Source organism: Podarcis raffonei, chromosome 2 (assembly GCF_027172205.1).
Source record: "Podarcis raffonei isolate rPodRaf1 chromosome 2, rPodRaf1.pri, whole genome shotgun sequence".
NCBI classification, from domain to species: Eukaryota; Metazoa; Chordata; class Lepidosauria; order Squamata; family Lacertidae; genus Podarcis; species Podarcis raffonei.
This window is the reverse complement of record NC_070603.1, coordinates 124,795,404-124,807,446: the sequence shown is the minus strand read 5'-3', so window position 1 is coordinate 124,807,446 and position 12,043 is coordinate 124,795,404. Positions and strand designations below refer to the sequence as shown.

The following is a 12,043-nucleotide window of genomic DNA, read 5'->3' as shown; positions in this document are numbered from 1 at the left end:
GAATTGCATTTGGAACCTGTAAAAGGGACTGGGGAAACATTGCCTGGAACCCATCAAACATGGAGAATGAGCCATTGAACCAGACGTTTGGGCGTAGACAGATTTTTCATTAAATACCCTAATGGCTGATGGAACATAATGGCCTCCCCTTGTATAAAAGAATTGAATTATAGCTAGTTTGCTTACCTCCACCTTTAGATAGGCGGTCTGCCAATGGTGTTTCCAGGGCTTAGAATGATGGAATAGAAGCCCTAGGTACCAGAAGTATTTGGTCTGCTCTAGTTTGTGATCATCCAGTACCCATTACTCGGGAGAATCTTTTTTCAAACACCAGGACTTTTGATTTTTCATAATTAATGGATAACCCATTACCAGAGCAGTAGTCTGAGAATTTCCTTAGTTTGGTAGTTCAGGTCAGGTCTGGATCGGGAGAGGATTGCCGCGTCACCCACATACAGCAAGAGAGGGGTGTTTCTGGTTCCTATTTTTGGAAGATGGCCATCAGGACCCATCGAGTATAACTGATCTGTAGAAAGGACTTTATGAAATGAAAACAGAGGTGTATGTACTTTTGTAACCCAATAAAATCTTTAATAAAATAAAAATTCAAAAAACAAATGTCAGTATCTGAGATAGGATAGATCAGTTCTGGCCTCTTATTGAGGGGAGACCCAACTCAAATGAGCCGCCAGAATTCCAGGAGGAAGCCCCCAAATCTGCCTTCTAGTTCGGATTTCACACTAATTCCCCCAACCTCAGCCCTGAAAAGCATTTGGGCAATGATCTTTGGCACATAAATCTTAATGTCTGGATTGATTAACTGCCCCCATTCAAATGGAAAATACCTGTATAGATGCCCAGTCGAGTAGGCAGGTAAGAACTTGACTGAATTCAGATGGGATCTGCATATTTCAGGTATTGTTGAAGGTACAGACTCAAAAGGTTTATCTACAAAACCTCAATGAATTAGGTTCCAAAATTTGAATTAATTCCCTTCAATAAGAGGCCAAACCCAAAGATTTCCAACTATTTTCATAATGTTCCCTTTTTTTATCTTTTTCATAATGTTGCATTTTTAAAATCCTTTTCATAATGTACCACTTTCTCTCGCACTGTTGCAGTTATAAAAGAGAAATGGCCTCATCTGATCAGGCAAACTGAACTGGTCAGGTTAATTTGGTCAGTTCTTTTTTCTTGGAGTTACAGTCCCTATCAAACCGACTCCATGTGTTTATGTTAGCTATTTTTGAGTTATTTTGAGTTATGGGACACGGCGCTGTGGGTAAAACCTCAGCGCCTAGGACTTGCCGATCTCATGGTCGGCGGTTCGAATCCCCGCAGCAGGGTGAGCTCCCGTCGTTCAGTCCCAGCTCCTGCCCACCTAGCAGTTCGAAAGCACCCCTATGTGCAAGTAGATAAATAGGTACCGCTTTATAGTGGGAAGGTAAACGGCGTTCCGTGTGCTGCGCTGGTGCTGGCTTGCCAGAGCAGCTTCGTCACGCAGGCCACGTGACCCGGAAGTGTCTTTGGACAGCGCTGGCTCCCAGCCTCTTAAGCGAGATGAGCGCACAACCCTAGAGTCGGTCACGACTGGCCCGTACGGACAGGGGTACCTTTACCTTTACCTTTTTTAGCAGTTTCACCCTCAAACCTCAGTGATGAAGTAGACTCCGCATACAAGAATTGAAGATTAACATTTACTTCTCAGGGTGATATAATAATAATAATAATAATAATAATAATAATAATAATAATAATAATAATTTATTATTTGTACCCTGCCCATCTGGCTGGGTTTCCCCAGCCACTCTTGGCGGCTTCCACAAAGACCAAAACTACACTAATACAACAACTGAGCAATTTGTATTATTCATATATATTCAGCCCAAAGCAATGTGTTTATTTCCCTTGAGCCCGAGGGTTTAAGTCTTTTTGCTTTCAAAAACTGTATTTCGTAGCAATGCATTAATCCAGAGTTTTTCAACCTTTTGAGTCCTCGCTCCCTTGACCAATTTCCTTCTTTCTGTGGCTCCCCTGTGGGGCTGAGGAGCCCAGTTATGCCTCCCCCCCCTTGCCTGCAGAGCTGGTAGCCTCTCACCCCTTTTCAAACACCCTTGTGCAGTGTTCCCTCAGCCTCCTCTCCCCTCTCCTTGGGAGTCCTCTGGGCAGCTGCTGCTGCTGCCGTCTCTGGTCTGCCCCCACCCCCAAAAGGGGTGCCTCCTCACACTGCCCCACAGGGACCTGGGAAGAAGATGCTCCCAGTCTTAGTGGCCCAACAGAGACTGGCCAAAGGTGAACGCGAGGGTAGCATCTTACCTTGGGAGGTAGCAGCGGGTGCTGCTGGGCCTGCATGGCAGAAAGGCTCCCCTTCAGCACCGGGCACACAGCTCCCAGCAAGCCTTGTACACAGCAAGCACAAGAAAGGCCAGGATGGTGTCTGCCTGTCTCCCACTTGTCTGTCCATTCCCAACCTCAAGGACTGGTGGATTGGCTGGATGAGCTACCTTGACTGCTTGCTTGCTTACTCTGAGGATGCCTCAGCTCCTGGTACCCAGCACCCCCTGGCCAGCCCAAGAAGCACCATTCACCAACACTGCTTGCAACCAGGGCTGTTGCAAAGAACAGCCTTTGGGAGGCAGAGATGCAAGAGGAGGGAGGGAAGGAAAGAAGACTAGAGGCCAGTGTTGCCTGCAGCACCCCTGAGCATCATTCAAGGCACCCCAGGGTGCCACGACACGCTGGTTGAAAACCACTGCTTTAGGGAACCCTCTGATTTTAACATTTGGGCCTCTGTGGTTTGCAAAATCTCTCTTCAGTGGGGACAATCTCTTCAAGGAGCCTCTGGAGAAGGTTCTGGTGGAGACCAGGGACTAACAGAAGGCTCTCCAGAGTGCCAGGAAGGACAGCAAGAAGGGAAAACCAGTGTTCCTTTCACTCGTCCTGATACTCCTCCAGCCACAGGACATCAAATTACTTTCTCTCCTGCTGGGACAAACCAAAGAGGTTCCCGCACACCAGCTGGTAGTGGCTTAACGTCCAGATTAAACAAAGGCCCCAAGAAGGGAAGGAGCTCCCCTTTAACTACCAATAAGAGGCAGATTATGGAACTTTGCCCAGGTGTGGGCAGAGAGGACCTTGGACAGGTGGGTCAACTGAATGATCTTTTGGGATTGCTCCTTAGAGGTTTCAAGGAAGCCAAGGGAGATGTTTGTCGGTACGCCCCCCCCCATCCATGAAGCCAATAGGACACTTGAGAAGCATAAGGGCAATTGTGTTAAGATTGTCCTATTCTTGTGTAGGACCCTGGCAGAGACACATGCCCAACTAGCATGTTCTCTCCCTCCTGGTCGATCGGGAGCTTCAAAAGCTTTCTTCTGCCCGAACATCACAGCAACTGATGCCAACAGACATCAGCACACTCTGGGATCCGCAGAGTCTTTGCACTTTGCGTAACAGACCTCAGCAACTCAGCATTTTGGCTAATCGACTTTATTTACATATAAAACACTCGGAGCATTGTGGCTTAGCTCCTTCCTCTTTCTCATCAGACAGCAAAGAGAAAGAACAAAGGACAATAGTCCCACTTTACGGAACACAGTAACACAAACATCCTGTCTCCATCACTTTCCACTTTGTGGAATGAAAACATACACCGTCATGTGATAGACAACAATCCCATGACTGCAGACACGGGGAATGAATCTCCAACAAATTGAGCTCATCTCACATAAGGAACAGGGTTGGTTCTGTTATCACCATGTTGAGCACTGCTTTCCTTTTGGGTGATGACAGAGGCAAAGTAGGTGTTGAGCAGTTCCGCCTTCTCTGTATCACCCAATAGCATTTATTCATTTTCTTTCAGAGGTCATATTATTATTAATTTTAATCTCTTGTGAGCCTGAGCTCATTCTGAGCTTTGGCCTGCCAGACCTCGCGTATACTCTTCTTTCATGATTTCCCTTTTCTTCCATTTCTTATACACACCCTTCTTAAATCTTAGCTCATTTGTAAACACGGTGCATGCTTGCTGAGTTGGTGCCCAGAAGGTGGCAATATTGATAGCCACACATTGTCTGGACTCAGTCTGACCCTTATGTTTCCCTCCCCTTATGGTTTTGATCTATGAGGCTGCATTTTAAATTGCATTTTAACCTGTACAGTGGTACCTCAGGTTAAGTACTTAATTCGTTCCGGAGGTCCGTACTTAACCTGAAACTGTTCTAAACCTGAAGCACCACTTTAGCTAATGGGGCCTCCTGCTGCTGCCGCGCCGCCGGAGCACAATTTCTGTTCTAGACTGTTACTCCACCTGTGGAATCTTTTGTGTGAAGTAAGTTTGCTGCTCATATTTCATTCACTTAAGAGTTAGTTATCTGGTGTGAGTTCTCAGGTGCAAAGTCAGGCCACCAATCCCACTGAACCTCATTCCACACTCCATACGTTTTCATGGTATCTCCTTGGCGTGGGTTTTTTTATGTAAGGTAAGGACACCCCCAATACGGAAGTGCTTTCCACAATCTAGGCATTCATACAGTTTCTCCCGTGTGGGTTCTTGGTTGGACAGTGCACTCCTACAACTGAAGCTCTTTCCACACTCCACACATCTATGCAGTTTCTCCCCTGTATGGGTATTTTGAGGTACTGTACAGTGAGATGGTGATAAGAGACTGAAGCTCTTTCCACGTACCATACATTTAAAGAGTCTTTTGCCTGTAAGGGTTCTTCGATGTGCAGTGGGTTCTTTGATGTAAAGTAAGGTGGTGATTCAGACTGAAACTCTTTGCACACACCATACAATGAAATGGTTTCTCCCCTGTGTGGGTTCTTCGATGCGCAATAAGGTTTCCGTTCTGGCTGAAGCTCTTTCCACACACCACACATTTAAATGATTTATCTGCTGTGTGGATTCTTTGATGTGCAGTAAGGCTTCCGCTCTGGCTGAAGCTCTTCCCACATGCCATACATTTAAATGGTTTCTCCCCAGTGTGAATTCTTTGATGTGCAGCAAGGTTTCCACTCTGACTGAAGCTCTTTCCACACTCCGTGCATTTAAATGGCTTCTCCCCGGTGTGGGTTTTTTGATGCAAAGTAAGGACACTCCCAATACGGAAGCGCTTTCCACAATCTATGCATTCATACGGTTTCTCCCCTGTGTGGATTCTTTGATGTTCTGTAAGGGCACTCCTACAAGTGAAACTCTTTCCGCACTCCATGCATTTATGCAGTTTCTCCCCTGTGTGGGTTTTTTGAGGTACAGTGAGATGGTGATAGAGACTGAAGCTCTTTCCACAAACCATAGTTTTTAATGGCTTCTCGCCTGTGTGGGTTTTTTGATGTGCAACAAGGCTTCCACTCTGACTGAAGCTCTTTCCACATTCTACACACTTAAATGGTTTTTCTCCTGTGTGGGTTCTTTGATGTAAAGTAAGATGGTGACTGAGACTAAAACTCTTTCTGCACACCATACATTTAAATGGTTTCTCCCCTGTGTGAATTCTTTGGTGTGCAATAAGGTTTCCGCTCTGGCTGAAGCTCTTTCCACAGTCCATGCATTTGAATGGTTTCTCCCCTCTGTGGGTTTTTGTATGCTTGACAAGGTTACCAGCACTACTGAGGCTCTTTCCACACTCCGTGCATTGAAACGCTTTCTCCCCTGCTTGGGTTCTTTGATGTAAACTAATGCTTCCACTCTGACTGAAGCTCTTTCCACACTCCACACTGCTACTTCCTGTGCATTCTTCCTGTGGACTCAGTGATACACGGACATCAGTGTCCTGAGTAGCAAGGGATTTGGTTTTCCAGTTCTTCAACACATTTCCTACATGCTTTTCAGGTGATCGTTGATTTACAAATGTCTCTTTCTGTGCTTCATGCCCCACATTTTCTACAGACACCACAGATGGCTCACCATAATTCTCAATTTTCTGCCCATTACCTGTTTTGAGGCAGAAAAAGAAAATGCTATTCAAATTACAACTCAGAAGCAGAGACTCTCATCGTGGATCGAGCCCAGTTTTCCACTTCTCTGAGTTTACCATTTTCAAGCATGCCCCCTGCCTTCCTTCCCTGCCCAGCTGCATCTGAAGTTAGCTTCTGAATATGCTTCTGACTATGAATATGCTGTCTCAAGACACCAACACAAGTCCCTTCCTGCTCCTCCTCAAACTTGCTGAGCTGTGTCTGCTCATCTCTCCCCTTCCTCAGAGCCCCATCCAACTGGATCTTATCCTTCAACCCAAATGACAAAATACAAAATAGCCAGCCACTCCTAGTGCTACTACTGCCATGGCTCTCTTCCCAAAAGCAGGGAAAGGCAAGATCTTAGCTCTCCTGCTGAGGGATAGCAGAGGGGACACGTGGGCCCAACAGAACCCCCCTGGCGCCCGTGAAGAGGATCTCAGCTCAATGGCACTACAGAGGACATTTTAATTTGGGGTGCATCTCAGCACATGGAAGGGAAACCTCAGCCTGGAGGCCGTCTCTGCTCTTTAGAAGAAGACCCTGTGTGGGCAACATTTTGCAAATTGAGAGTGGCTTGCCTGTATGCTGTGGGGCCAGAGGCATTTACAACAAATGTAAATGCGACCTTTGGACAGGAGCAGAGCTTCCACACACCCTTCTCTGTCCTCCTTCCAGGCTGGCAAGAAGCCCCATCTGATTTCAAGGAAACAACCCAGCCAGACCAAAAACACTCAAGGAAGATGGGAAGCCGGTCAGGGTCTGGGGAGAAGAGAGTCCCACGGGCCAGTTGGAGAGGTTTGAAGGCTGCATTTGTCCACCTGGCCCCACAGGGGCCAACTAAATACTGATAGGAAGCCCAGAAGCAGGACTTCTCTTCCTTGGGCCGGTATACCTGAAGGAGCATCTCCACCCCCATCGTTCAGCCCAGGCACTGAGGTCCAGAGCCGAGGACCTTCTGGCGGTTCACTCCCTGCGAGAAGTGAGGTTACAGGGAACCAGGCAGAGGGCCTTCTCGGTGCTGGCACCCTCCCTGTGAAACGCCCTCCCATCAGATGTCAAGGAGATAAACAACTATCTGACTTTTAGGAGAAATCTGTTTAGGGAAGTTTTTAATGTTTGATGTTTTATTGTGTTTAATATTCTGTTGGGAGCCACCCAGAGTGGCTGGGGAAACCCAGCCAGATGGGTGGGGGTATAAATTATTTATTTATTAATATTAATAATAACATTTATATTAATATTTATGTTTATATTACTGGAGCAAAAAGGGCCCCACGACACAACTAAGACTAAGCGCATACCTGTTGAGGTTCCCCCTTCTTTGGGGACCTGGAGGAATGGATCTTGTCCTTCTTTCCAACAGGAACTGAGGTCTGATTCTGCCAAGGAAAGAGTTAATATTAGCTACTTTTGGCCACAAAACATCCAGCCCTTTCAAATCAATCTGTATTTTTGACCGCAAAGGCAAAGAGGAGGGATTGCCATATCCAGATCCTACAAAGGCACGCAACATGAGCAGGCCTTGTGGTCCTCACTGTCACAAGGGGTGTGCGTGTGAATATATGGATGCTGCTTCAGAGAGCAAAGCTGCAAATATCGTACATACACAAAAAGAGGGATCCAGCAGGCTATTCTTATTCCTACTCTGCATGAATAAATGGCACAAACAGCAGATTCACACCTTCAACATCTAGCAGTCCAGAGGCATAAAAATGTGCCCTTACCTAAAGAGGCCACCATCTCATAATTCTCCTCCATGACTTCCTTGTGCAGATCTCTTTGGCCACGATCCAACAGAGCCCACTCCTCCTCCGTGAAAAACACAGCCACCTCCTCAAAGGTCAAGAGGGCTTGGATGGTCACCAGATTCTGGAAGAAGAAGAAAACTTTTTAAAGGTCCCTTCCCTACTGGACAAACAAGCAAGCATAAACTGGGCCACTTCTGGGACTCCCTCACCTGTTGCCACGATGCACTTCAAAGCAGAGAGCAGCTCTTTGATGGGAACAATGGACAAATACAGATTCATTTAGGGTTGGAGAAATTTACACAGATGGCAGACCTATGACTGGCAAACAAATATTAAGCAAAGCTAGACAACATCTGGAACTGGCTAAATGTGCCTCAAATTACACATTTTCTAACAAACCAAACAGTTACAGCACATGCCTCTAGACCCTAGACCAGGGGTAGGCAAACTAAGGCCCGGGGGCAGGATGTGGCCCAATCGCCTTCTTAATCCGGACCGTGGACGGTCCGGGAATCAGCGTGCTTTTACATTAGTAGAATGTATGCTTTTATTTAAAATGCATCTCTGGGTTATTTGTGGGGCATAGGAATTCGTCCATTCTCCCCCCCCAAAAAAAATATAGCCTGGCCCCCCACAAGGTCTGAGGGACAGTGGACCGGCCCCCAGCTGAAAAAGTTTGTTGACCCCTAGTCTAGACCCTAGACCCTTACCTCAAAGTTGAAATTCTAATTACAGATACCAATCCAAAATCCAAACACATATTATCAAAAAAACTAAAAAATGGTGAAAACAAAACATCCTATGTACCCCAACTTTGGTATTGTTAAAAAATATTTTTTAAAAAGAGATAACAATGCCAATTTTGAGGTTTAAAGAACTCATCAGCTTTGTTTTAGTAGCTGCTCGACAAGTCTTTGATCAAAATTGGAGATCTCTGGAACACTTGCAATGGAAAGAGTAAATCTGGATGATTGCACTTTCAGAAAAACTGACAAAAGGAGCTCAATCATTAGTTGGAAAAAGCTATGAGGGTGACTTTGTTGTGACATGTACACTATGTTTTCCCACAGAGACACACATTGGGGGGAACGCTTTGACAGAGAGTTGTTTTTATATGTTTGTTATGTTCAACATTCTGAAAAAACAAAACTTATACAATACATATATACCGTATTTTTCGCTCTATAACACGCACCCGACCATAACACGCACATAGTTTTTAGAGGAGGAAAATCCGTAGGCATGCCACCCGTAGGCATTCCCTCCATAACACGCACAGACATTTCCCCTTACTTTTTAGGAGGAAAAAAGTGAGTGTTATGGTGCAAAAAATACGGTATTTAAGGGGGGGGGGGAGAAGCAGGGACCAGTCCAGGAACTGCAAGGGAGAGACAGGGAACAGGAAGAATGTCAAACTTTACATAGAAGCTTTAGAAAACCATGTCTTGGTCTTTAGGGGACGTTTCGCCTGGGTTTGCCCAGTCACTCAGCTTTGTGAGGTTTTAGGATCATATCCAAAACCTCTGAATGAGGTTTCATGGAAATCCTGCCTCTCTAGGAAGCGGGAGGAGGGGTGCTTGGCAGGCGATTCCTCCTCCCCTCCCTGCAAACATAAATTCCCTTGCTCCCCCCCCCAAAAAAGCTCTATTTCCCCATTTGCTTTGTGAGAAGGTCCCAGGTCCAATCCCTGGCAGAGGCAAGGAAAGAGACCCCCCCTCCCAAAAAACTCATCATGTGAATGAAGGTTGCACAGTGTTACATCCCCCCCCCTTAACCCCATGGGAGAAAAAAATCCCTCATTATTACACCTGTTTACAAAGGGGGGCAGGGCTGTGTCTGAGGGTGCCCCCCCATAATAGCCCCTCAGAGGAGCCTGGTGTCGTTAGGCCCGTTTTGCTAGAGGGGTTTTGAGCAGTACTATACGACAACCCTCAAGGGTAGTCCAGTGTCATTATCATGGATAGCTTTTATTTTAAGGCAGGGTCCTGGATGTTGGGCTATGCTATTAGGGGAGGGGGCGTAGCTCCAAGGCAGAGCAGCTGCTTTGCATGCAGAAGGAGGTGCCCGGTTCAATTCTACGATTCCTCAGGGCCAGCCTTACCATTGGGCAGCCTCAGGTGGTTTCCTCGGAGGGCAGGATCCAGGGAAGATGCAGACCGGAGGCGAAGCCTGTCTCTCCCCTGGAGAGGAGCAGCAGCAGCCGGGGCGGAAGAAGATGAATGACCAAGACGCAACGGCTTCAATGGGCTTCCAGCTTCCGGCTCCCCTGATTGGTTCGCCGCCGCCTCTCGGGTCTCTTCTGATTGGTTCTCTTATTCCCGGGCCTCCATTCATACTGTGTTCCCTTCCTGCAACAGAATTACTTGCGCTTCTTGGCATTCTTCTGGTTATGAATATCCTTTTCCACGATTATTTTATTCCAAATAATAACGTACTCCAAACTGTGTCAGAAATATTTCATTTTGTTTTAGTTGAGATCCCTGCATTGCAGGGGGTCGGACTAGATGACACTTGGGGCCCCTTCCGGTTCTATGGTTCTAATTCCTCCAGTTAATTGGGGCGGGGGAGGGGCAGTTTCCCAACGAAGCCCCAAGAGGAGGAGGGCCAGGCGTAGCTCGTCACGTCCGGTTCCCATCCGACCACAGGCTGCTCTGTAGCCGTAGCTCTATGGTTAGGCAGTCTCCAGGCGGGTGGGGGGGGCCGTCAGTGGATGGGAAATCAGGAAGGGGAGGTTCTGATTGCCGGAGAGGACAAAGAGCAGGTATAGGCAAACTCGGCCCTTCAGATGTTTTTTGGGACTACAACTCCCATCATCCCTAGATAACAGGACCAGTGGTCAGGGATGATGGGAGTTGTAGTCCCAAAAATATGAAGAGCCTATGCCTGACAAAGAGGTAAAGATGCGGAGTGGTGGAAGGGCAAATATATAAAACTGCAAAATCAAGGCAGGTGTCAGTCAACACTGATGGCATTCTCCCATGACTGCTAGTAATGTTTTGGTCTAATGTTGCCTGCTGTTTTGTTCCTTCTGCTTCCAGAATTCCATGCGCTTAAATTTAGCAAGCACTAGTAAAAAACAAAACAGGGGCATCCCCATGCCGAAAATGGATGGGGGCAGAATGGGGTGGGGGCAGAACGGGAGAATCCCCAATGAGTCCATGGGGCTAGCCGGGGGGAGGGAGTAGGGAGAGGCAGGTGCCCACCCTTAAATCAATAACAATACATAGCTAATTGAGGTTCTGCTCCCCCAAAAAAGGCCTGTCTCCACAAACACCCCCCACAAAAATCCTGGCTACCCCCATGCCACTGATGTGCATCCCAGTGGCCCTGAATGTAAGTGGGGATTTCTGCCCCCATTATCCCACAGGGGAGCTGCAGAAAGACTGTTCTTGGTCAAGGGAGCCGTGGACTCAGAAAGATTGAAAACCACCGGCATAAGTAAACAAACAAACTGCAAAGCTCTTTTACGTGGTATCCGGCCGCCCACCTGCACCTCTCCCTCTGCCTTTTCTCTGCTGTTAGGGGTGGGTTCTACCACCACCACCCCGTATTTCAGAAAAGATGGGGTGTACATGGGGTGCTTCTAAGCAAAATGAGAATTGTTCTGGAAGAGAAGTGAGAGAAGGTGATATAAGTAAAAAAAACTGTTCCTTTTCCCTTATGGGGTACCCAAGAGCCCATATAGAGACCTTTTGTAGGTTCGCTGTCGGTGGGAGAAAATAACAGAGGCCAATCAGAGAATATTGAGAAGCAAAGCAGCTACTAAGCCTGATCTTTATTAACTGTTGCAACAGGGTGCTCACAACCCCACGCAGGAGGCAGGAGGGACCCTGAACAATGGCGCACAAGCCATTATATAAACCACTTATAAATGCCATCTCCAACTCCTCAAAAGATTCCATCAACGGTGTCTCCGAAAAATTTTAACACATCACTTGGGAAGGAAGGCGAACTAATACCAGTGTAGTGGAAGAGGCAAAGATCACCAGTGTTGAAGCAATGATTCTTCAACATCAACTTCGTTGGACTGGTCATGTTGTGCGGATGCCTGATTATTGCCTTCAAAAGAAACCACTCTATTCCCAATTTAAGAATGGAAAGAGAAATAACGGAGGACAACAAAAGAGGTTTCAAGACGCTCTCAAGGGAAATTTTAAAGAATGCAGTATAATCTCATAAAATTGGGAAACATTGGCCTGCAAGCGCTCCCATTGGAGAATAAAGGTAAAGGGACCCCTGACCATTAGGTCCAGTCGTGGCCGACTCTGGGGCTGCGGCGCTCATCTCGCTTTATTGGCTGAGGGAGCCGGCGTACAGCTTCCGGGTCATGTGAC

General features: G+C 46.9%; 1 protein-coding gene across 1 annotated transcript; it reads right to left on the bottom strand.

Annotated features, from left to right (window-relative positions):
• Window positions 1-3,473: 3,473 nt before the first annotated feature.
• On the bottom strand, window positions 3,474-10,284 carry LOC128409396 (zinc finger protein 664-like). Its single transcript, XM_053379851.1, has 4 exons — window positions 9,811-10,284; window positions 7,686-7,830; window positions 7,263-7,340; window positions 3,474-5,935 (listed from the first exon to the last, which is right to left on the bottom strand). The coding sequence occupies exons 1-4, from the start codon at window positions 9,811-9,813 to the stop codon at window positions 4,695-4,697; spliced, it is 1,467 nt and encodes a 488-aa protein (XP_053235826.1). The 5' UTR covers window positions 9,814-10,284; the 3' UTR covers window positions 3,474-4,694.
• Between the last annotated feature and the right edge of the window lie 1,759 nt (window positions 10,285-12,043).

What these genes read in the sequence shown, in the direction of transcription:
- LOC128409396 (XM_053379851.1), bottom strand. An exon ending in TGAGATGGTGGCCTCTTTAG is followed by an intron (nt 7,341 to 7,685) that starts GTAAGGGCACAT and finishes TTTCCTTGGCAG; the next exon opens with AATCAGACCTCAGTTCCTGT. An exon ending in AGAAGGGGGAACCTCAACAG is followed by an intron (nt 5,936 to 7,262) that starts GTATGCGCTTAG and finishes GCCTCAAAACAG; the next exon opens with GTAATGGGCAGAAAATTGAG.